The sequence below is a fragment of the Jaculus jaculus genome, chromosome 10 (assembly GCF_020740685.1).
Source record: "Jaculus jaculus isolate mJacJac1 chromosome 10, mJacJac1.mat.Y.cur, whole genome shotgun sequence".
Lineage (NCBI taxonomy): Eukaryota > Metazoa > Chordata > Mammalia > Rodentia > Dipodidae > Jaculus > Jaculus jaculus.
The window spans coordinates 10474878-10499930 of record NC_059111.1 but is presented as its reverse complement, the minus strand read 5'-3'; the positions used below and the strand labels follow the sequence as shown (position 1 = coordinate 10499930).

At 44.6% G+C, this 25053-nt stretch overlaps 1 protein-coding gene across 1 annotated transcript in view; it reads right to left on the bottom strand.

Annotated features, from left to right (window-relative positions):
* Nucleotides 1-24283, bottom strand: part of Aph1b (aph-1 homolog B, gamma-secretase subunit) — a 31711-nt gene extending 7428 nt beyond the window's left edge. The window contains exons 1-5 of the mRNA XM_004662529.2: nt 24098-24283; nt 22027-22197; nt 14952-15022; nt 14035-14157; nt 582-709 (exon numbers count right to left, since the gene is read on the bottom strand). Coding sequence (XP_004662586.1) covers nt 582-709; nt 14035-14157; nt 14952-15022; nt 22027-22197; nt 24098-24210 — 606 coding nt within the window. The 5' untranslated portion in view covers nt 24211-24283. The remainder of the gene's footprint in view (nt 1-581; nt 710-14034; nt 14158-14951; nt 15023-22026; nt 22198-24097) is intronic.
* Nucleotides 24284-25053: the final 770 nt, after the last annotated feature.

Genomic DNA, 25053 nt, shown 5'->3' with positions numbered 1-25053 from the left:
AAAAAACATAGTCAAGTTTTTAAAACTTTGCTTTGAAAAGTAGCACTATTAAAATGTCACTAAGGGAGTGAAATCCGTATTTTTGTCATTGATCAGAATATGTAAAAATGTTACAACTCCTATGCAGAGTAGTTTAGCAATCTGTGTGGCAACATTTACCTCATTTGACTTCATAATACCATGCCTCTAAATTTAAACATCTGAGAAAGTCTCATATGGTTAAGGCATCCTCATAATAACCAAAAAAGTGATTAACCATTTAAAATGATTTCCTGTAATGACACAACATCATTAAAATTGCACACTGAGGAATCCACAGTAAGAGGAGCTAGCTACTCCAGACATGCTCACGACACAGACATATTCATCAAAGAAAAACATGTGGAGACATCTTCAGTAGATGGACCAAAATTCATAGTGACTGTCATCCTGCAGCAAAAACTGGATGATGCATTACTCACTCATCACAAGGTTTTCACACTGGCTATTTTCCCACAAGCAGGCACCTCGTCTCAAGTGGACACAGCCATTTTACATCCATGGACTTGAGCTCCAAAACTGAGCCCAGCAACAACACTCACCTGAATGGACACCAGCAGGTGGGTCAGGAGAACTATTAGAAGGATATACCACTTTTTCTTCTCACAGCCATCAAAAAACACAATGCCCCAGAACACATGCAGCATTATGATAACCAGCGTCATGAAAGCTGAAAAACAGTCAACAGTTAGTGCGCACGTACAGACAGCGGGGAAGAAGCTGGCCGAGCACCCTCTCGCTGCACACCCGGCCACAGGCTCTTGGCGTGCCTTGCTGCAACGAGAGAGCCTGAACTCCATGTGATGTAAGAGCCCTGATCATGCTCTAGTGATAACTAGGAAGAGGCATTTCTGAGGGAGGGTCAGCCTTTAGGCAGCTTTTCCTTCTAGAATGTGAGCCCATTCAACCAAAAGTCAGTAAGATTCAACTTTCCCATTCATTTCCTCAGTTCCTGAGGAATGCAGTAAGATCACTGTGAAATCTAAACAGCTTCCCCCACCCCCCAATTACCGTTTGGCCTTACTTAAGAGAATTTTCTCAATTAAAAGGAGTTTCTGTTGAAACAAGTGAAGGGGATTTCTCTTCAGAACTTTAAAAAAAGAACCAAATAGCATTAAATATCATTATAAAGCCAGGCATGGTGGCACACGTCTTTAATTCCAGCACTTGGGAGGCCAAGGTAGGAGGACTGCTGTAAGTTCGATGCCACCTTGAGACTACATAGTAAATTCCAGGTCAGCCTGGGCTACAGCAAGACCCCATCTCGGAAAACAAAAACAAATAAATAACAACAAAAGGCCGTTATAACATTGTAATTATCTAAGATTCTCCTTAAGCAATTGATATTGAGTTTGGTCATCACCTATAGTGTCGTGTGCACACACGTACGTGTGTGTGTGGTACGTGTGTGTGTGTCCATCCTGTGTCCTGAATAACATTCGTTATTGAACATAATAAGTTCCATACATTGTGCACTTTTCCTCATTCAGTTAGTAAGTTGAGAGAGAGAGGGAGGAGGAAGGAGGGAAAACAGGATGTGCCAGGGCCTCTAGCCATTGCAAATGAACTCCAGATGCATGCACCATCTTGCTGGCTTTACATGGGTAGTGGGGAATCAAACCTGGGTCCTTAGCCTTCACAGGCAAGTGCCTTAACTGCTAAGCTATCTGTTTAGCTCAATTTTCTTATTTATTTTTGAAACAGAGTGACTCTGTGGACTAGGCTGGCCTCAAAGTCACGGCGGCCCTCCTGATCTAGCCTCCTGAGTACCGGCGTTACGGGTAGGAGCCATCACACCCAGATGCTATCGTTCTGTTCGCACCCAGCACTCATTTCCTGAGCACCTAGACAGCCTGCTATAAAAATCTTATGTGTAGATCTTAGTCAGTCCTGAATTAGAACTGCAGGTCTATTCTTCTGTTTCTCATTTGTAGAATCAGGGTAACTCCGCACAGGTCACTACAAGGCAGAATACCACTTGGGGAGCCAGGGCTTTTCAACGCACAGCAGCCACTGTGGTCCAAGATGCCAAGGCGAGCAGGGCAGGTCCTTCATGAGCTGTGCTACCAGTGGAGAAGTGAATCAGAGCAACAAGCAATTACTCCATTTACCCAAGCTTCCCGGGTACCAAAACAAACAAAACCAGAAAACGAAGCCATTCCTCTTGGCTCTGATTTTATGTTCATCTCATTTATATTCTTCCTTTTCTGTTTCACACCAGGTGTTTGTTCAGCATACAGTATAGCCCAGGCACTGTTGGAGGCACTGAAGTTATCACAGCACACAAAACAGTCTCATGGACACTTGCTCCACTTTCCATTTGGGGTTTTATTAATATAATATCTCAGTGATGGTCTGAACACTAAAATAATGTTCATTCCTACTTGCCTGTTTACAGAGTCAGCACCAGTTTCTAGTTGGCTTTGATGTCACCACATAACAGGCACTTAGAACAGCACCGACTCCTCGCTTGGCCTTACAAGGTCACTACAAGCAGGGTGCAGCCTGACCTGGCTTCATCCGCGCTGTGGGCCGCATGCCTTCCACCGCACTCAAAAAGAACCTAACCACTGTGACGCCTGACCCACCTCGTTCCCCTTCAAGGCTGAAGGCGTGGTGATATAAAGGTAACAAGCATCTTCTGCCAGCTTTTAACTGCCCTATTCTAGATGCCTGAACCTTGCGGTCACACTGCATTCTGGGAACAGCAGAGCCAGCAAGACAGAGCACTCCCCATAAGGGGACAATGCCCAGGGAGAGGCTGCGCCTGGAGCAGGAGTCGTCTTCCTGAGAACTGGCTTGTTCCCTCAAGCACAAGAACTTCCAGTCACTTGGCAGAGCCAGAATTGAGATAATTCCAAAGCCACACATTGGCCACAATTGTTCAACTATGCATACTTTTTGCTCTTATGCCCCAATTCCTCAATTTCTGCCCAAAATTCATGTCAGTACCCCAAAGTCAGCCCCAGACTCCTCTGTCCTTCTTTATCTGTCCTTCCCAAGTGCACCATGTCTATCTTTCTCTGCTCTCCACCATTACTCCGCTCTTCGGTGCACTGCAGACAGGTGGCTGAGCCTGACTTTCTGGGACTCTTGTGAGCTGGCTTTGGTCCTAAAATACCAATTACAATCCTGAGCCTTTACCACGATGGGACAGTGGGACTTGTTTGAACCCCTCTGTGACAGATAAGAGAGCCACCAGAACTGAAGCAAGGGTATCTAATCAAGTCTGCCACATACCAACAGTTACAGCAGAGGTATTAGAGCTTTGTTGAGGCCCCTTGAGGGAAAGCTCCTTCTAGTTAAAAGAACAGCATCTGAGTTCTACCTCTGACTCTGGGTAGAGGTATGACATTCTAAGCTACCTAAAACATAGGATTTCAAAAACATATTATGGTCCTCTCACTTAAGAGTTACTCCAGCTGGGGCTGGTGGGATGGCGCAGCATTTAAAGGCTCTTACTTTCAAAGGTTCTCCCCCAGCCACGCAATAAAGCTGGATGAGCATTCATTTAAAGGGCAAAAGCCCCTACTGTGCACATGCATTGCACACAATGCACATGTGCAAATAAATAAATTATTTTTACTTTTGTTCATTTTTATTTGTTTGAGAGTGACAGAGAGAGAGAGAGAGAGAGAGAGAGAGAGAGAGAGAGAGAGAGAGATATGCAGACAAATAAGAGAAAGAAAGAGAGAGAATGGGCGAGACAAGGCCTTTAGCCACTGCAAACCAACTCCAGACACATGCACCCCCTTGTGCATCTGGCTAATGTGGATCCTGGGAAATTGAGCCTCAAACCAGGGGCCTTAGGCTTCACAGGCAAGCGCTTAACCACTAAGCCATCTCTCCAGCCCTAAAAAATTTTTAAATTAAAGAGTTAATCCAACTGAGTCTGTTACTCACCTGGCTAACAGAATACCCTCAGGAAAGCTGATTCACTTGAACACACCCACCCACCACCACCACCACATAGTTACAGCTACATGCGTACTATTTTGACACTTCTCATTAACAAATGAAATTGATTCCAACTAGAAATAAAGACTTGCCAACAGCAATATCTTTAGAGCCCCTTTGCATTGCTAAACTCGTCAAGGCACATTACCACACAAAAAGTCTTCCGAGTCCTTCAATGACTGTCACTCTAAAATTCAGTTTGGGGCTGGAGAGATGGCTTAGCGGTTAAACGCTTGCCTGTGAAGTCTAAGGACCCCGGTTCGAGGCTTGATTCCCCAGGACCCATGCGCGCCAGATGCACAAGGGGGCGCACACATCTGGGGTTCGTTTGCAGTGGCTGGAGGCCCTGGTGTGCCCATTCTCTCTCTCTCCCCCCCTTTCTGTCACTCTCAAATAAATAAAAATGAACAAAAAAAAATTAAAATTCAGTTTTTTTCTAGCATTTTTCTTAAAAATACAGAAACCACCCAAGCTAACCATAAAATTAACAAAACTAGCTTATAACCCTGATAAATAAAAGAAGTGTCCACAATTTCCAATGCTTTGGAACATTCAGAAAGCTGAATTACTATATATCTGTTTATGATAACTGTAACTGTTTAGCTTAATGGATTTCCTCTTTTAATAATCTGAATCAAATTATCTCAGTAGGGGCTGGAGAGATAGCTCAGTCGTTAAGGCACTTACTTGCCTGCAAAGCCTAAGGCCTGGAGTTCAATTCCCCAGGACCCACGTAAAGCCAGATGTAGGGGGTAGCACATACATCTGGAGTTTGTTTGCAGGGGCTCAAGGCCCTGTGCACCCATTCTCTCTCTATATATATCTCTGCCTCTTTCTCTTAAATAAAGAAATAAAATATTAAAACAAAATTATCTCAGTAGACAATATTTCAATCTAGCTTAGGCAAAATGCTTCAATATTCAGAAAGCAGCATTTGCCTTTTTGCTTTTTTTATCAACTTCTTGACTAGACCCAAGTGCTCTGGTGCAAAGATCCCTTCCAGTACTCTCAAATTTCCACCTCTGATAGCTAGCCTTCTGGTCTGGCAAAAGCAATGGGCTAGGACAGCAATTACTGCCCATAGTAACTCCAGAGAGTACGGGCACTTGTAACCTGGCCTTCCCTGACAACAGCAGAGAGAGCCATGGGCATCTGAGATTGGCAGCAGCAGCAGGCGGCCTCTCGACGCTGCGCCCGGCTTTAGCTGCCTGGCAGCAGGCTGTGAAACCAATGGGACTTTGGGTTCCTGGTTTCTAAGCAAAGGGTTGAAGAGACTCTGGTTTCTTGAGAAACTGCCACTCAGCACAAGCAGAACTCAGGCTCTGGAACTAAATTAATGCTTTTGAAAATGTCTTCTCCTAGGAAGCGATTTACCTTTTCATTTTTTGGCTTTAAAAATGTAAGAGAGAGGGCTGGGATGATGGCTCAGTGGGCACGAGCAGGAGGACAGAAGTCCATGCGGCAGCACTGACATGCAAGCTGGACAAGGAGATGAGCGCCTGTGACTCCAGCACTGGGGAGGAGGAGACACCAAGAGCCCAGGATTTGGTGGCTAACCAGGACGTTCCAGGTGCGGTGAGAAATGGACTCAAAAAAAAAAAAAAAAGAAAAAGAAAAAGAAAAGAAAAAAAGAAAGAAAGAGAAAAGAAAAAAAAAAAGAGAGCTGGAGAGATGGCTTAGCAGTTAAGGCATTATCCTGTGAAGCCTAAGGACCCAGGTTTGATTCTCCAGTACCCATGTAATAAGCCAGATGCACAAGGGACACACGCATCTGGGGTTCATCTGCAGTGGCTGGAGGCCCTGCTGTGCCCATTCTCTCTCTCGAACAATAAAAATAAAGTAAGTAAAATTACAAAAGAGAACAAGGTGGAGAGTTATTGAGGAAGACAGCCAATGTTGAGCACACCTGCACATATGAACCTAAACACAAATGCACCTCTACACATAGTGCCAGTTCACACTACACACATGAAGAAAAGCAGCAACACAATTCTCTGACCTGACTTGGTGTAACACAGATGTACAGACTAGCTAAATATGATCTCTGGATTTATTTTATTTATTTATTTATTTTTCTTTTCACAATTTTTATTAACATTTTCCATGATTATAAAAAACATCCCATGGTAATGCCCTCCCTCGGCCCCCCCCCCCGGCACTTTCCCCTTTGAAATTCCATTCTCCATCATATTACCTCCCCATCTCTATCTTATTTTATTTTTGAGAGACAGACTGGGAGAAAAAGAGGAAAAGAGAAGGGGAGAGAATGGGCATGCCAGGACCTTCCAGCCACTGTGAACAAATGCCAGACACATGTGCCCCTGTGGCACATTGCAATATTGCACGCTTGCATCACGATGCACCTGGCTACATGGTACCTAGAGATTCCAACTTGCGTTCTTAGGCTTTGCAGACAAGCACTTTAACTGCTAAGCCATCTCTCCAGTCCCAATCTCTGGATTTCTGTCAATCTCTTTGAATTTTACAAAAGGAATTTCAAAGTCATCTTACATTACATGGCAGTAAGAAAGGTATGATTTTCCTTTAATATGACATGATTATGAAAGAGATTTCCCAGAAGCAACTTAGATGACTTCAAGTGTTTAAATGGCACTTTCCATGTCAGATTTACTAAAACGTTCTTAAAGCATGTTTGTGAGCTGAATCAACTGCCAAGACTATGACTTTATAAAGTCTCTTCACTCCCAGCAAATGTTGAACAATGAAATGCTCTCCTCCAATTAGCTCATCAATGTGGAGAGTCAGGCCTAGAAGGCCCATTAGAAGCTGTTTGAAAAACAAACACCTAACCCCACAAGCTACACTTTGAATAGCTTCAGTCTAGTCATTAAAACAGCCACTATAGGAAACTAACTTCTCAAACCCAACCCAAATCTGCCTTCCTCTAAGTCAGTAATTCTCAACTGGGGTGATTTTTGCTCCCAGTGGATATTTGTCAAGGTTATAGTTAGTTACCCTCTCATTGCTGGGGTAAAGTACCTGACCCAAAGCAGCAGCTGATGGGAGACAAGTTTATTTTGGCTTATAGTCACATAGCAGGGAAAGCGTGGCACGAGCAGAGGCCGGACATCACCTCTGCCATAGCAGGTGGAAACAGCAGCAAGAGAGTGAGTCAAACTCTTGAAGGGGAAAATTGACCCCAAAGCCCGACCCCAACAACAGACGACCTCCGGCAAGGATCCACCTCTCAAACTGCCACTCGCTGACGACCGAGCATTCAAAATGCACGAGTATAAGGAGCTCCCGTAAGAGGAGCATCTGACCCAGACCTCCACAGACAGCGCGTGACCCGGACCTCCACAGACAGCCTCTGAAAACACTTCTTGTCACGACTGGGGATGGGACGATATTGGCATCTAGCTGATAGAAGCTGGGGATACAAGACAGCTCCCAACTAAGAATTCTCTGTACCAAATGTCAGTTGTGCTGTGGTTGAGAAACCCTGTTCTAACTCTGGCTTGATGACCCTAGAGATTTCAGGGGTACACCACAGTGAAGCTGTTTTGTCTTCTGTCCTTCAGAATGTCTCATGAGAAGTCAGCAGTGTGTCAGCATCGCCCCACTCACTGCAGGGACAAAGTCCTGGCGGAGAAGGGGATGCAGCACCCGACCTCAAACAGCAGGCTGCAGCCTCGAGACAAATAGTCAAGGTAAGTCTTTGGTGACAATGAAAATTTTAAAAAGGTGGGCTGGAGAGATGGCTTAGCGGTTAAGTGCTTGCCTGTGAAGCCTAAGGACCCTGGTTTGAGGCTCGGTTCCCCAGGTCCCACGTTAGCCAGATGCACAAGGGAGCGCACGCGTCTGGAGTTCGTTTGCAGTGGCTGGAAGCCCTGGCGTGCCCATTCTCTCTCTCTCTCTCTCTCTCTGCCTTTCTCTCTCTCTCTGTCACTCTCAAGTAAAAATAAACAAAAAAATTTTTAAATTTTTTAAAAAGGAGATAAAGGGTTGGAGAGATGGCTCAGCAGTTAAGGCACTTGCCTGCAAAGCCGAAGGACCCAAGTTCGATTCCCCAGTACCCACATAAACCCAGATGCACAAGGTGGCACATGCATCTGGAGTTCATTTGTGATGGCTAGAGGCACTGGAACATATATATATATGTATGCATGTATGTATGTATGTATACAAAATCAGAAAATGGTAAGCTTCAATAATTCTACCCCTTAAAGTCAACCTCAAGATTGAGTCACCAAGATCTCCAAACATGTAAACATATATAAAAAGTGTAGTTCTGGAAGTTTAGGCTAAAACTGTTTGAGGAATAGCTTTGGAATGCTTCAGAGTGCCCCATAAACAAGTGACACTGTCAACATTCCCTCGGGCGTTGCGCAGTACAGCTGCGCTGACCCGAACGCCCCAGCGGGCGGAGCGTGGAGAGGGGACGAGTGAGCTGGTGCAGCAGGCCCGTCGTGGAGGACGGGAGTGGACACGAGCAGTTCACCAAGTGCCAGGACGGCCGGCCGGCGCACCTGTCCAACACCGTCGTCAACGTGCACGAGGTCAGCTGAGGGTGCTGAGAACGGCCAGCTAACGAAGCTGAAGAAAAGGGAGGGCTTGCTCCTGGCAAATTTCTAAAGCACTGAAGTTAGCAGACAAAAGTCTATTTCTATGAGGCTGAGGAGAGCAGCACACACATGATCTTCACAAGGCATGACTTCTGCCCAAAGCAAGTCATCTTTTCAGAATAGTCAGCTCATCATGGAAAATGGGGAGAAAAATCTCTGACATTCACTAAAAAAAGAAAATGGGGAGCTGGAGAAATGGTTAGTGGTTAAAGCGCTTGCCTGAAAAGCCTCAGGATCCAGGTTTAATTCCTCAGTATCCATGTAGCCAGCTGCACAAGGTGGCATATGCATCTGGAGTTCGTATGCAGTGGCTGGAGGCCCTAGGGTGCCCATTCTCTATCTGCTTCTAATAAATAAATTCATTTTTTAATTTTAAAAGGAAAAAACACAAAAATTAATGGTATCAATATATGAAGAAAATAAGGTTATTATATACACATAGAAGAAATAAAGCCTACAGAGAATGGAAAAATAAAAGTCATCTGACTGACTCCAAAGAGAGCAGGGGCCAGCCACTCACCCCTGTGAGGGGAGACATCAGTGACTTGGAAGGTGACCTGGACTATATGTAGAGGAGCCAGTAGGTCTCAGAACCACAGCCCAAGACATTCTCTCATCCAAAGCTGGTAAAGCAACACTCCAAGCTCCCTATGTCCACACTACATGTCCGCTGAGATCTGTGATATGCATATGCTAATGTGTCACAGATAACCAGAGTTTGCAATAGCCCAAAGATTAATGAAAGTTATTTGGGCAGTGTGAAGGAACAACTTACTACACTATTGGTAATAGTGAGAATAGGAAAAAAAGTATTTGATGGCACAGGGAGCGTCACTGTTTTATAAACAGTGGTAGTCAGTTGTGATAACTTATTACAGAAGTTACAATTCTAAATGAATCCAGAAAAGGATAACTGCAGATTAAGCACTACTGTTATTTTCTTTGTATCATCAAGAAATGTTGTATTTTTTTTCTCTATCACTTTGGAATTTGGTAGTGGAAATATTTTGATAACCCTGCTTATAAACAGATTAATTTAAAAGTCCATAGCTTGCTGGGCATTATGGCTTACTCTTGGAATCCCAGTGCTCTGAAGGCAAAGTAGGAGGGTTGCCAGGTTAAAGCCAGGAGAGGTCTAGGTCTAGACTAGAGTAACCTTGGCTACAAGGAGACCTTCTCTCAAAAATAAGCACACAAACAGTCTAGGGCTGGAGATATAGCTCAACGGTTAAAGTGCTTGCCTGAAATGCCTAATGACCCGGGTTTGATTACCCAGCACCCATGTAAAGCTAGTTGCAAAGTGGTGCTTGCATCTATATTTTGCTTGCAGTGGAGAGGCCTTGGCACACCTGTATTCTTATTCTCTCTCTCTCTTTGCAAATAAATAAAAATATTTTAAAAAAAAAAAGTCTAGCCGGGCGTGGTGGTGCATGCCTTTAATCCCAGCACTTGGAAGGCAGATCGAAGGATTGCTGTGAGTTCGAGGCCACCCTAAGACTACATAGAGAATTCCAGGTTAGCCTGGGCCAGAGTAAGACCCTACCTTGAAAAACCAAAGGAAAAAAAAAGTCTAAACCAACAAATTATACTGGGGAGATGACTATTGTTAAACTATTGTGAATAGACAAGAAGAAACATCTCGAAAACAAACAACAACAACAAAAACATTGTGAATAAAAGAAATGAACGAATAAAGAAATTACCTGAGTTTCTTAATAGTAAGGGTTGGTTCTCACACTATCTGTTCTTTGGGGGCCGAGGCTGGGCTCAGGTGTGGGTGTTGAGCTGCCCAGGCTAAGTGGGTATTAACTATCCATGGCATGATCTCATGGAAGGTGCCCCCGGGGCTAAGAATGTTAAGTGTTTTTTGAGACAAGCCTCACTCTATAGTCCCAGCTGGCCTAGAACTCTGTAGTTCAGGCTGACCACAAATTCACTGCACTTCTCCTATCTCTGTCTCTAGACTGCTGGGCATGCAAGTACTTTAAAAAAAAAAAAATTTATCTTATTTATTTATTTAATTTTAGATAGAGACAAAGAGGCACAGGGGAAGAGAGAGAATGGGCACGCCAGGCCCTCTCACCACTGCAAATGAACTCCAGACCCATGTGTCACCATGTACATCTGGCTTATGTGGGTTCTGGGGTGTCAAACCTAGGTCCTTAGGCTTCTTAGGCAAGTGCCTTAACCACCAAGCCATCTCTCCAGCCCGCATGTACTTTTTTAAGCCTCTTGAGTTATACTAAGTATTGCAGTTAGGATTACATTGCTGGTAGAAATTACCCAACCAAAAGCAACTTGTGGGGGGGGGGGGGAAAAAGAGGTCCATTTTGGTTTACAGGCTTGAGGGAGAAGCTGCACGTTGACAGGGAAAATGATGGCATGAGCAGAGGGTGGACATCACCCCCGGCTATAACACCCATAAGCCCGCCCAACAATGCTGGAGGTGTTAATTCCCAAATCTCCATCAGCTGGGAACCTAGCATTCAGAACACCTGAGTTTATGGGGGACAGCTGGATCAAACCAGCACACCCAGTAACTGATCAGTTCAAGTCCTCAGAGTGAACTCAGAGTCAAGAGACAGACATGTACATTTGAGGCCAAGCAAATGGTCGATACTTGACCATACTGTGGACACAAACAATGCAAAGGCCGAGCTGCCAACGTTCCTCCTAGCTTTTACTTTTCTTCAATGTTTCTCTTTCTATTCCTCTTATGTTTTGCTCAATCTTTCCCTTTTACAATTGTACTAATAGGACACAGCTTTTGGCATTTTACCACACTAACCTTGTCTTGTGATCAGCAGTTCTCTAGAATCCCTACGAAATTACAGTGCTCAGAACTGAATGCAACAGGCCCCACGTGTTCTCACCAGTACTGCCTGCCTAGGGGAAGATTCAGACACTACAAATGAACTCCAGACACATGCGCCCCCTTGTGCATCTGGCTAACGTGGGTCTTGGGGAATCGAACTGGGTCCTTAGGCTTCACAAGCAAGTGCTTAACTGCTGAGCCATCTCTCCAGCCTTCATACTTTCATTTTTATACAGCCCTTTCCAGAAATGGCAATGATTCTACACAACTACAAATAACAAAGAATTAACTTATACATACCTGTATAAGTTATAAATGATGCCTACCTATAACATTAAATACCTATGTATATACATATATCATATAAAGTACATCTTACTAACACTCTCTATCACAGATATATATTAATTGGTGACCTATATTCTTTTTTTTGTTTTGTTTTGTTTTTTTGAAGTAGGGTCTCACTCTAATTCACTATGGAGTCTCAGGGTGGCCTCAAACTCATAGTGATCCTCCTACCTCTGCCTCCCGAGTGCTGGGGTTAAAGGCGTGCGCCACCATGCCCGGTGTGCCAGTGTGACCTATATTCTTTATTCAGATTATTATTTAAGCATTTGCAATGGCCTATGTTAAACATATACACTAATAAACATGGCTGCATCATTAAGAGTGAATTTGTGTTTAAACAGTAATAACAATGACTCGAAATAATATATAACATAGATACAAATCTGCGCATATATATTCTATAAATTTGGTGCCGAAAAATTAATTTCCTTAATGCACAATTCAAAGTTTATGCTTCGAAGAATGGTGTTATAACAAGAAGCTTCCATTTAATAAAATAATAGCTGTTCTTCATCTACTGGTACATAGTCACAGCCCGGCCAGTCTGCCATCCTAACTTGGCTAAAGATGTAAGATGTATTACTGAACACGAATTTTTTACTCAAATTCATGAAAGAAATCACAAATATAATCCCAAAAGTACTAGCAAAGCTTTTTTTTTAGGTTTACAAAGGAGTCATTTTGAACCAGTCTTCTGAAAACAGCATAGTTCACTAAAGGGAATTAGCACCATCTAGTGAAAAGCTGGCGAAACATGAGGATGAAAATAAAATAGCTTTTATAGCAATACAAAAATGTAAGAAAGTTCAGGAAACTGTAGCACTAAAACCAGGAATATATGTTATTAACTTATATTTGAATCTAAAAGACTTTATTAATATTCTATTTGTTTTTAAAACCTAACAATATCATTTTAACTTTTTTCCAAAGGGGCTAGGGAGATGGCTCAGTAGATGCAGTATTCGCTGCTCAAGCCACACAGAATACGCAAGTAATTCCCTACAGTGGGCTTCTGTAATCCCAACACGTTGACAGAGATCCACCTGATAGAAGTGGGGGACACGGTCAGGAGAATTTCCCACAAATTCATGGCAAATTCAGCAGAGAACTGCAGCAGCGGAGAGAAGTCAAAGAGAACCCCTGCCTCAGGTGGAGGGGCAAGGTGAGGACCACCCAACAGACAACCACCTCCACACGTGAGCCAGCATTCACACACACACGGCAATTTAAAATTACCAGGCATAATCCCGTTTAGGAATATTTACAAGAAAGGTAATTTGCTATGCTGGAGGCATCATTAGGAAGCATGACTTATTAACACACTTTCCTCTAGCTTGCAACCTGAATGAAAGCATCTGCGGAAAGGCTGTTCATTCTTTGAGGGGTGGGTATTTCCCCACTAGAGGATGAGCTCCCTAGGGGTGTCAGCCTGGATGTGAAGATGAAAGAATGCGTGTGGTGTCAATGGTATAATCACTGTGGAAACAAATACAAACAGTGGATTTTAAAAAACGGCCTTCTTGTGGACTTTAATAAAAAAATACTAGGTCAATTATACATGTTTCTAATTAAAATTTGTGATCATTGTATTATGATAACAATTTAAGTTGGTCCTTTTATATCTTTGGATAAAAAGATGAACTCATTTATTATTTTTCCCACTAATTAAATTAAATTATGTTGTTCATCTCTAAGACACAGAGATATAAATTAATTAAAGTGCAGGGCTTTAAGGCTAAGGGTCCAGGTTTAATATCCAGCTCTGGATGGGGTGATAGGAAAGGGAATTGTAAGCTTATATTGAAAATAAGTGTAAAATCAATAAGTACCAGGGCTGGAGAGATGGCCTATCAGTTAAGCACTTGCTTGTGAAGCCTAAGGACCCTGATTCAAGGCTCGATTCTCTAGGACCCATGTAAGCCAGATACACAAGGTGGCGGCATGCATCTGGAGTTTGTTTGCAGTGGCTGGAGACCCAGGTGTGCCCATTCTCTCTGCCTCTTTCTCTCTCTCTCTGTTGCTTTTAAATAAATAAAAATAAACAAAAATAATTTAAAAAACAATAAGAACCAAAAAATTCACTTATAATTTTTCAACTATACTGTAACACTGTTAGACAGCAAAAGAAAAATAAATTTTATGCAAGCTTAATACAGCAATCTAATGAAAATCTTCCCCTAGGTTCTTCACTGTGAAATGCCTTAAGAGTATTTTGCCTTTAAAAGACATATCATAAATTTCCATTTATTTAGAGTAGAACCCTGAACACGACAGTGACAAGACACATACCTGAGTTAATGAAGAACTGAGGAGAATCTCCATGAATGCCCACTGTGCCCGGTCCCAAGGAATCAGACAAGGTATTCACAAAGGAAAATACTCCGCTCATGATTCCAAAGCCCAAACCAGACACTAAAGAAGAAGAAAAACACTGTGAAGTCCTTTTCCTAGTATGATTTCTCTTCAAATCAAAGTCGCGAGGACTGAGAGAGACATGTTGTCCAAGGGGGAAGAAAGGGCACATGTTTTGTTGTGGAATCACAGGGCAGTTGGTTATGAAGAGCTACATGATCAGTGAGAAGAGGGGAAGAGAAAAGGAAATGAACAACAGGATAAAGCAGAGAAACGAGCAACGGGAAGAAAATCACCTAGCTAAGCCGAGAAGCAGCTGGTGTGGGCTAACAGGAGGCAGGTATGCCGTTACGTCTCTGGCTCTGGGTTCTACGGGAGTCTACAGAGGCTGACCGTGGAGAACTGGGATCCAGCCGGGGGAGTAAATGCACTGTAAGGCGTGAGCTCTGGACCAGACTGAGGTGCCTCATGTTAAGAGACCTAGACACAATCTTTAAACATAATTCTGAAAGAATAGTATGCAGAGATATTGACTGTATCAATATACAGTCTTCCTAGTAAATTAAGTCACAGTAAACACCCAAAGTTACAGTTATATCACTTAAAAATCGTTAGTTAACGTGAGTGTATATATTAATAACTTTCACACTTGGTTAATATTTAATGGACATACATACAGGCAAGCTTCACTAGCAATCATTTTTCCACAAAGAACCCAGAAAACTATAGAAATAAACAATGATGTATTCCAACAGGACAAGGGAGGAATGAAATACTGTTTGAACTCTACAAAGAGAAAAATGGTTTTATGCCGAGTCTTATTTTCTTTGTGGCGTCACTCAATTTTGACTTACCATAGGCCAGCAGTCGCATAGACGGCGCCGTCTCATCTGGGTTTATGGTTTTCAAACCCTCACTGGCTTTTCTAAAATAAAACCATACATTTTTTTTTTAAAGAAGTCATGTATCAGGAAAGATTCTTCAAAATTAACTACTTACTGGGGCTTCTGACTTGTTTATACTTTAGAATCCATTTAAACAAAAGGTAGCACATATCCAGTGAACTAAAATAAAATGACTGAAATTTCTACTAACCTCTTTTCTCTGATAGTCACATAAAAGAAAAAATTAAAAATATCAGTGAGCAAGCCATCAGGGCTTAAGCATGGTAGTAGTACTTGCGTAATTTCTGAGGTCAATGAATGTTTGTGTCGCTATCCTGTGGGTCTACCACTCATGCTCCTCTTCCTGAAGCTCCGCGTCTTCGTGTCCACCTCACTGGAACGTCACTGCGTCCACCGTGGCGACACGTGTTCCCCCTCCCTGCTCTCCAGCCCGCTGCAGAACCTAAGCTGTTTTCACTCTTCAAAGTCTTGTTTAGGCAACATTTTTTTTTTTTCTTTTACTTTTGGTACTGGAATTGAACTCATGAACTCACACATACTAAGCACATATTCTAGAAGTGGTTGACATCCCAGCCCTCAGGTAGCAATTTCTTAAAGGTACTGGTGACTTGAATTCTCATGTTGGTACTCAGTCTGAGGTCTCTGGACGCTAAGATAGTTTACATATGTTTCATATTCCTAATTAGGCATCAGAAAGCAGTCTGACACTTTCAAGGTATCTTACTGACTAAAATACTACCCTCACAATAGAGATAAATTTTTGCATGAAAACAAGGTATTTCTCAGTAAGAAATGATCTTTGGAAGGATCACAGCCATACTCTGTTACAGCCAGTTCCTCAATACTACACATGCAGATCTTAAGACTGCTGGATGTGGGGATGTGGGTTTAGTAGTTAAGGCATTTGCAAACAAAGCCAAAGGACTCATGTTCGATTCCCCAGGACCCACATAAGCCAGATGTACATGGTGGTGAATGCATCTGGAGTTTGTTTGCAGTAGCTGAAAGACCTGGTATGCCATTCCCTCTCTCTCAAATAAGATAAATTAAAAGAAAGAAAGAAGGAAGGAAGGAAAGAAGGAAGAGCTGGGCGTGGCGGCGCACACCTTTAATCCCAGCACTCAGGAGGTAGAGGTAGGAGGATGGTTGGGAGTTTGAGGCCACCCTGAGACTCCATAGTGAATTCCAGGTCAGCCTGGGCTGGAGTGACACCCTACCTCGGGGGGGGGGGGGGGGAGAAGAAGAAGCTGGGCGTGGTGGCATGTGCTTTTAATCCCAGCATTCTGAAGGCAGAGGTAGGAGGACTGCCATGAGATCAAGGCCACCCTGAGACTACATAGTGAATTCTAGGTCAGCCTGGGCTAGAGACCCTACCTCGAAAAACCAAAAAAAGAAAAATAAATGTGGAATGCCATTACTGTTACTATTACTAATCTTTGCTGGCCAGAAACTGCAACAGTTAAAATCCTGACTCAGAGTATTTAAATTACACTTACTATAAAGTGCATTTACTATAGTAATAAAAGAACCAAATCATTTTATTTTAGCATGATTTATCAGTAGGTGCTCTAACAAAAGAAGTTAAAACAAGTTATATAAACTCAAATAAAAACAGGCAAGTTAACTGAAACATACTTATTTCCTAGGCATTATATTAATTTAAATTTCAAGGAAGCCAGGTGTGCTGGCACATGCCTATAATTTCAGCACTTGAGAGGCTGAGGCAGGAGATCTGCTGTAAGTTCAAGGCCAACCTGGGCTGCACAGATAAGACTGTGACTCAAAAAGCCAACTTAGAATTAAAATACATAAATAAATTTAAGGAATGTGCATTCATTTTTGTTGGTCCTGTTCTTTTTTAAAAGTTTTTTTTTTTTTTTTTTTTTTGAGGTAGGGTCTTACTCTCGCTCAGGCTGACCTGGAATTCACTATGTGGTCTCAGGGTGGCCTCGAACTCACAGCCATCCTCCTATCTCTGCCTCCCAAGTGCTGGGATTAAAGGCATGTGCCACCATGCCTGGCTTTTTTTTAAAAGTTTTAAAACATATACTTATTTATTTATTTGAGAGTGAAGAAGAGGCAGATAGAGAGAATGAGCACACCAGGGCCTTCAGCCACTGCAAACGAAGTCCAGACACATGCATCACCTTGTGCATCTGGCTGATGTGGGTCCTGGGGAATTGATCCTGGGTTCTTTGACTCTGCAGGCAAGTACCTTAACCACTAAGCCATCCCTCCAGCCTGGGTCTACTCTTTACATAAACAAAAAAAATCAATGATTACATTATGTTGACATAGAATTCAACCAAAACAGTAGTAACATCGCAGGATGGAAGAGTTGTTTGTTCTTTGCTTTTCTATGTCTAAGTAACAACTTGATTCTCACTGCAATCTATGAGATGGCAAGAACATGAGACAGGAACTTTAAGGGAATGCCTTCACATCTCCCTCAAGCAGTAACCAATTAAACTGTCCAATTTTTATTTTATTTTTATTAAGTAGAAACTCTGTATGGATATATCATGTGTCCATACCAACATTTCCCTCCTCGCTGGCCCACACCGCTGAGGGCCCTTCTCAGGGGGATTGCTGGCGGTCACCGTGGGTTATGGGCTCTTAGTTATGAGTGCGGCAATTAGCCACGGGGGGCAATGCCTTGGACGTTTCCTCCCACCCTGTGGCTCTTACATTCTTGCTGCTTCCTTTTCCACACAACTCCCTAAGCCATGGTGGGCGTGCTTTAAGTCTACGTTAGCAGTGAGCTCTCAGCAGCTTCTGGATTTCTGCTCTGGTGTATCTTCAGTGTCCGTCACCCTGGCACAGGGTGTCAGGCTTGCCATGGGAGCAGCGCTCTTGCCCATCTCGCAGAGCCTCTGTAGTTCCACCTGGGCCGCGATGTGCGAGGTGTGGCTCATCTGCTGACCGGGAGTCAGCTTTCTCTTCCTGTCTTGTTGATAGATTCGGTTGTCCTTGGTTCTTGCTGCTGGAGCTCACAGGCCCCAAACACGCTGCCTTGGGTTTTTTTTCTGAGGTAGGGTTTCACTCTAGCCCAGGCTGGCCTGAAACTCACTAAGTGGTCTCAGGCTGGCCTCAAACTCTCAGTGATCCTCCTATTTCTGCCTCCTGAGTAATGGGATTAAAGACGTGTGTCACCACACCTGACCAATTTTTATCTTTTTGAGAATATTTGTGTGTGTGTGTGTGCATATGTATGGGCATGCCAGGGCCTCTTGCTGCTGCAAATGGATGTGTTGGCTTTACATAGGTGGCTGGGGAACTGAACCTGGGCTATCAGGTCTGCAAGCAAGTGCCTATCTCCCCAGCCCCGAAATATTAAAATCTTATGAGGCACATATAATAGTAATAACCTCCATCAACAAATGTACCAACATAATATAAGCCAATTCATATGGATTTTTTGATCTATATAAATTTTTCAGGAATAAAAGATTTTTGCTCATAACAGAGTGTGATACTACTATAACAAATATATGGAATTAATAGGTGTGATGTATACTCTTAATTTCTGTATTCAGAAGATAGAAACAGGAGGCTGTTGTTCAAGATCATCCTTGGATATATACTGAATTTGAGGCCAGCCTAGGGCTATATGAGATCATCACAAAAAATCAACCAACCAGCCAGCCAAATAAACAAAACCCACCAAATATATTAAATATATGAATTCAAAAGTTTAGTGAGCTTCCTTATTCTATGGGATGGGGGTTTGAGAGAGGAAGTGTCGGGGCACTGACAGTTCTCTTGGCTAGCATGAGGAAGTGAGGAAGTACGACAGAATACTGACTGAAGATGCAAGCACCACTGTTTCCAAGCTGACGATCTGACCAAAATGGAAATTCTGTTTGCATTACTAATGTATTTCCAAGACCACAAAAAGAAAAAATTACAATTTTAAAATGTAAGCCCTGCAAAATACTAAAATATCATAGCCTTTCTCATTTATTCCTTTTCATGTGCATATATGAGGGTATTAAAGGATCTGTACACAAATTAAATACACCACTTTAGAAACGTTTCAGAATAGCTTACTGGCACCTCTTCCCAGCACCGTAGGAGGGCTGGGGTGGAAGTCGGTAGCCCAGCACTTGCCTGACATGTGCAAAGAAAGCTGGCAGTTGCTTTCATAGCTTTGTTTTCTGCATGTAAAAAATGTTCTAAAATTGCCAAATATTTATTGCATTATTATTATAAGAAACTGAATTAAGCTACAAAACTTTCAATCCAAGCAGAAAAAAATTCAGACAATATACAGCAGTTTTAGGCAACAGAGGACTTACCTAAACTGATCTAGGTAATATGCAGTTATTTTTAGGCAATATAACAGACAAAACTGGTGTGTATGCATGTCTGTATGTGTGACCATGAGCATGCATGTGCCATGACACAAGTGTGAAGGTCAGAGGACAACCTCAGGCATGCTCCTGCCTTCGCCTCATGTGAGGCGGGGTCTGTCCTCCCAAGTGCTGGAATTAAAGGCATGAGTCACAAAGTCCAGCTTGAATTTTTTTAATATTTATTTTATTTACGAAAGAGAGAGAGAACAAAAGAAGCAGATAGAAAGAAAGAGAAAATAGGCATGCCAGGGCCTCTAGCCATTGCAAACAAACTCCAGATGCATGTGCCACTTTATTCATTCGGCTTTATGTGGGTACTGGGCAATCAAACTCAGGTCCTTAGGCTCAGCAGGCCTTAACCATCGAGCCACCTCTCCAGCCCCACAATTTCTTTCTAAACCATGCTGTGGACAAAGCCAGGGCTTTCAGCATGCTGATACACACTCTCCCAAGTGAGCTACATTCCCCCGCCCTAACCACTACTTTCAATATTTACTTGTTACTCCTTATACTGTATCCAGGAATTGGCAATTTCATTCTTAAACCTTTTTCAAAGCTATAACTTAGGACTGGAGAGACGGCTCAACAAGAGTGCTTGCTGTGCAAGCATGAAGACCTGAGTGTATTTCCAAGCACCATGTAGAAAGTAGGTGTGGTTTTGCATGCCTGTAACCTCAGCACGGAGGAGGGTGGAGACAGGAGATCACTGCGGTTCAGTGGTTAGCCAGCCTGACAGAAAGACGGTGCCGACGGCTCTAGGGAGAGACCATCTCAAGGAAAGTAAGGTAGAAGAGCAACAAAGCATCTGCGGTCCTCCTCTGCCTCTGCGTATGTGTACACAGGGCACGTGCATCTGCACAAACACGTGCGTGCACCACATATGACACACACACGCGCGCGCACACACACACTTTTTTTTTTTTAAGATATGACTTTTAAGCCGGGTGTGGTAGTGCATGCCTTTGATACCAGCACTCGGGAGGAGTGCTGTGAGTTTGAGGCCAGCCTGAGACTCCATAGTGAATTCCAGGTCAGCCTGGGCTAGAGTGAGACCCTACCCTGGAAAAAAACAAAACAAACAAAAAAACAGATATGACTTTTGCTTCTAAGCAATGGCTTCCTAGTTTTCAATGTGTAATTTAAGTTACTTCAATATGAAAAGGTAATACAGTGTCTACTACTGAAAGTAAAAAGTAAAAATCTGGAAGGTCTAACATATTAGCAAGAACAAAATACCAATTCCAGGTAAAGTCTCTGAGGTTCACTTAAGGCTGTATTTACGAAATTCTTGGAGAGCTGTTATCATTTCATTTGCAGAAATGAAACATTATCACACTAAGTCCTGCTACATAACCAAAGCCAATTTCATAACTTTCTGGAAGAAAATACGGTTCCAAGTTCAAGCTATGTTTCACATCAGTGGTTTCATGTGAGAACCTCATGACGGGTCTCAAAGATGACCTGCTTTCTGGTCCCAAAAGCAAGCTCACGTCATGGGGATTTTTTTAATGTATTTTTTCTTTTGAAAACTATAGGAAATATTACTAAATGAACCCGTTTTCCCATAACAGTTAAAATAATGGAAGGCATAATCTCTGTAAGAATAGTTTATTTCAGGGGCTGGGGAAAAATAAAGTCTAAACTAGGAGGATTTTTGTTGTTTTATTAACTATTTCCCTAGGTTATTTTTTTTTCCAATGTACCTGCCTTCTAATATATAGTGTACTTTCATTTTTAAAAAGTATTTTATTGGGGCTGGAGAGATGGCTTAGCGGTTAAGCGCTTGCCTGTGAATCCTAAGGACCCCGGTTCGAGGCGTGGTTCCCCAGGTCCCACATTAGCCAGATGCACAAGGGGGCGCACGCTGGAATTTGTTTGCAGTGGCTGGAAGCCCTGGTGTGCCCATTCTCTCTCTCTCCCTCTATGTATCTTTCTCTCTGTGTCTATAGCTCTCAAATAAATAAATAATGAACAAAAATTTTTTTAAAAAAGTATTTTATTGATTGACTGATTTCAGGGGAACGTGTATAATGGCACACATCTTGCCCCACGGCAAATGGACTCCAGGCGCATGTGCTAGTTTGTTCTATGACTTTACGTGGGCTCTGGGGTCTGAACCTGGGCCTGCAGGCTTTGCAAACAAGCTTTTTTTTTTTTTTTTTTTTTTGAGATAGGGTTTTTCTCTAGCCCAGGCTGACCTGGAATTCACTATGTAGTCTCAGGATGGCCTTGAACTCACAGTGATCCTTCTACCTCCACCTCCTGAGTGCTAGGATTAAAGGCGTGTGCCACCACACCCAGCTACCACTATACCACTATGTATTTTCTTGTTGATTCATTTCTGGCCTGTTTCCTCCTACTATATGATCCATGAGGCCAAAGCTTCTGGCTCTTAATCACTGTTGCTATCTCCAATGTCTAGGGAGTTAGTGTTCAGTAAATTCTCAATAAATATTTTAGAGTGGAAGGGAAGGGGGGAAGAGAGGAAGGATCAATCCTAAGTTAAAACACTCAATTTTTTCAGTCTAGAAATGTGCCAATCCCTTCATGTAGATTTACCTAAGAAAATATGTACCTCAAATATCATAGGTTTATGGTTTAAAATCATCAAAATTATAATTCAAGTCTAACTGGGGAAAAAAAAAGGATAAAGCAAACATTTAGCTTACTTTAAAAGTCTGTAATATGCAAACCGGAACATTTCCTGGATACAGACTGAGAGCAACACTCCAAAGATCAGCAGGTGTTTCTGTATGGGTCCGTCTCTGCTGTCTGTAGTGAGTCTTGCTATGAACCAAATGATGGATGAAAGCAGTAAAGACACCAGCCAGAAGAAAGCTCTGAAAAGTAGGAAAACAAGTTCCCAGTGAGCATAAGTACAGAATCAATAATGACTTCCGATCAAACTCTGCCAGAGAAGGAATAGATTTCCTAACTTTTTAATAAGGAAAAAACAATTCCTGAGGTTGCAGAGATGGCTTAGCAGTTAACGCATATGCTAGCAAAGCCAAAGGACCCAGGTTCAGTTCCCCAGTACCCACATAAAGCCACCTGCACAAGGTGGTGCATGCATCTGGAGTTTGTTTGCTGGAGGCCTCAGTGCATCCATTCTCTCTCTTTCTCAAATAAATATTTTAAAAATCTTCATAAAGTGATCTAAATCGTTTTTAATAAATGGTGCATTGTCCTTAATAAGAGATATACATCTAGTCCAAGAAGTATGTGACATTTGCCCAACCATTACTTGCTTCTAGTGACCCTGTTACATGCACATGCAGACTGCCGGCCAAGGGACTGGTTGGCTGGAAATAATTGTTTGCTTTTCTTCATAACGGATGCTTTGTCCATTGATGTGTTAACACAGTACATAAGTGGTGACTATAGCAACTTTCCTATACTTAAAACCCACCAGAATTTATGGATTTAATGGTCAGCATAGACAAGTACCTTTTCCATACAGGAAAAACAAGAATGCTTAAATCTCTATTAATAGAATGTGCCATATAAAAGTCAGAGGTTAAAAACCTGTGCTCTGGTGTAGATGAGTCTTCCAGGCCCTGTCGGTGACTTTTTACAATTATAGCAAGCTTTACAAGCCATTAGCTCCAATCTCTATTTTTTTAAATAATTTTTTTTATTATTTATTTATTTCAGAGCAACAGACCAAGAAAAAGGCAGAGAGAGAAAGAGAAAGAATGGGTGCACCAGGGCCTTCAGCCACTGCAAACGTACTCCAGACACGTGCGCCCCCTTGCGCATCTGGCTAACGTGGGTCCCGGGGAACCGAGCCTTGAACGGGGGGGGGGGGGGGGGTCCTTAGGCTTCACAGGCAAGTGCTTAGTGCTTAACCGCTAAGCCATCTCTCCAGCCCATCCAACCTCTATTTTTTTAAAAAATATTTTCTTTGAGATAGTGAGAATGGGCACGCCAGGGCCTCCAGCCACTGCAAACGCACTTCAGACGCACGTGCTACCTTGTACATCTGCATTATGTGGATACTGGGGAACTGAACGTGGGTCCTTGGGCTTCACCAGCAAGCCCGTTACCCGCTAAGCCATCCCTCCAGCCCACAGCCCATGCAAGCGTTGTAGCCCTTTCGGTACAGTCGCGGGAGGGGAGGCAAGCCCAGGAAACGGGACACCACTTGGCTTCGCCAGCGAGGGGGCGAGGGGGCGTGTCTTAGGAAGAACTCGACTTGGGGCTTCACCAAGCTCCCAGGGGAGAGGGGTCAGCGGCTGCTGCGTCCCGCCGGGATTCCGCCGCCTCGGATGCACGCCTGAGCCACCACCCGTGGGTCTGGAAGGAATCTGAGCCCGAATCCCACCTGGACGTTCGGATTCTCGGTGGGGGTGGGGTGGACATCTGGTCCCCAGTGACCCCTGGCTACTCTGGACTCTTACAAATGGCTCTCGGCCCGTTGGGATTACAGACGCCGTGGAGAACGGCGGGAACTTTTAAGAGGTTCCCGTCTACAGAAACATCTAGAGCACAAGAACGCATCCACACGTTTTTCTCACTCTTAGGTGCACCGCCCACCCCACGGGCCTGCCGGGCACGAGCGGATGGAGACCCACGAAGGGGAGGCTCTCGGCAGGACGCTCCGCGGGGTCTGCGGCTGTTCTCCCTGCGGTCCTCGGAGAGGCCGGGGCCCGCTCTCCTCCTCTCTGCCCGGACTCCTGCGGCCCACATCCCGCACCCCCGGGAGCCCCGGGGCCCGCGCTTCCGGCGCAACCGCCTCACCCGGCGATGAGGAAGATGACGCGCAGCGGGTCCGTGGCGATGGTGAAGACGTAGAGAGCGAGCGCGGGTCCGAAGGCAATGAAGGCGCAACCGAAGAACACGGCCGCCGTCATGGCGACCGCGGAAGCCCGGGCCGCGGGGCCCGGAGCCGGTCGGCGCGGGAGAGCGCAGGAGGCGGAGGGAAGAGACGCGCGCGGCGGGACGCGGGGTGGCCGCGGGCGGGGCTCGAGGTGCCGCGGACGGGCGGAGGGGGCGGGGCGGAGCTCGATGAAGGACACTGGCGGAGGGGGCGGGGCGGGGCGGGGCTCGATGACGGGCACGGGCAGAGGGGGCGGGGCGAAGCTCTGGGCGGGGTCGATGACGGGCACGGGCAGAGGGGGCGGGGCGAAGCTCTGGGCGGGGTCGATGACGGGCACGGGCAGAGGGGGCGGGGCGAAGCTCGGGGCGTAGGGGGCGGGGCGTAGGGAGGCGGGGTCGATGACGGCACGGGCAGAGGGGGAGGGGCGGAGCTCGGGGCGGAAGGGGCGGGGCGGAGGGGGAGGGGCGGAGCTCGATGAAGGACACTGGCGGAGGGGGCGGGGCGGGGCGGGGTCGATGACGGGCACGGGCAGAGGGGGCGTGGCGAAGATCGGGGCGGGGTCGATGACGGGCACGGGCAGAGGGGGCGTGGCGAAGCTCGGGGCGGGGTCGATGACGGGCACGGGCGGAGGGGGCGGGGCGGAACTCGGGGACGAAGCTAGATGACGGGCACGGGCAGCTGGGGCGGGGCTCGATAACGGCACGGGCAGAGGGGACGGGGCGGGGCGGGGCGGGGCTGGGGCGGGGCGGGGCCCGAGGTGCCAGCACTGGCAGAGCTGGGCGGGGCTCGAGCTGGGCATGGAGCGTTAGCGGGCGACAGGTGGGGTAGGACCAGCGGGCGGAGGCGAGCGAAGAACCTGGTCGTCTCAGCTCCGAGC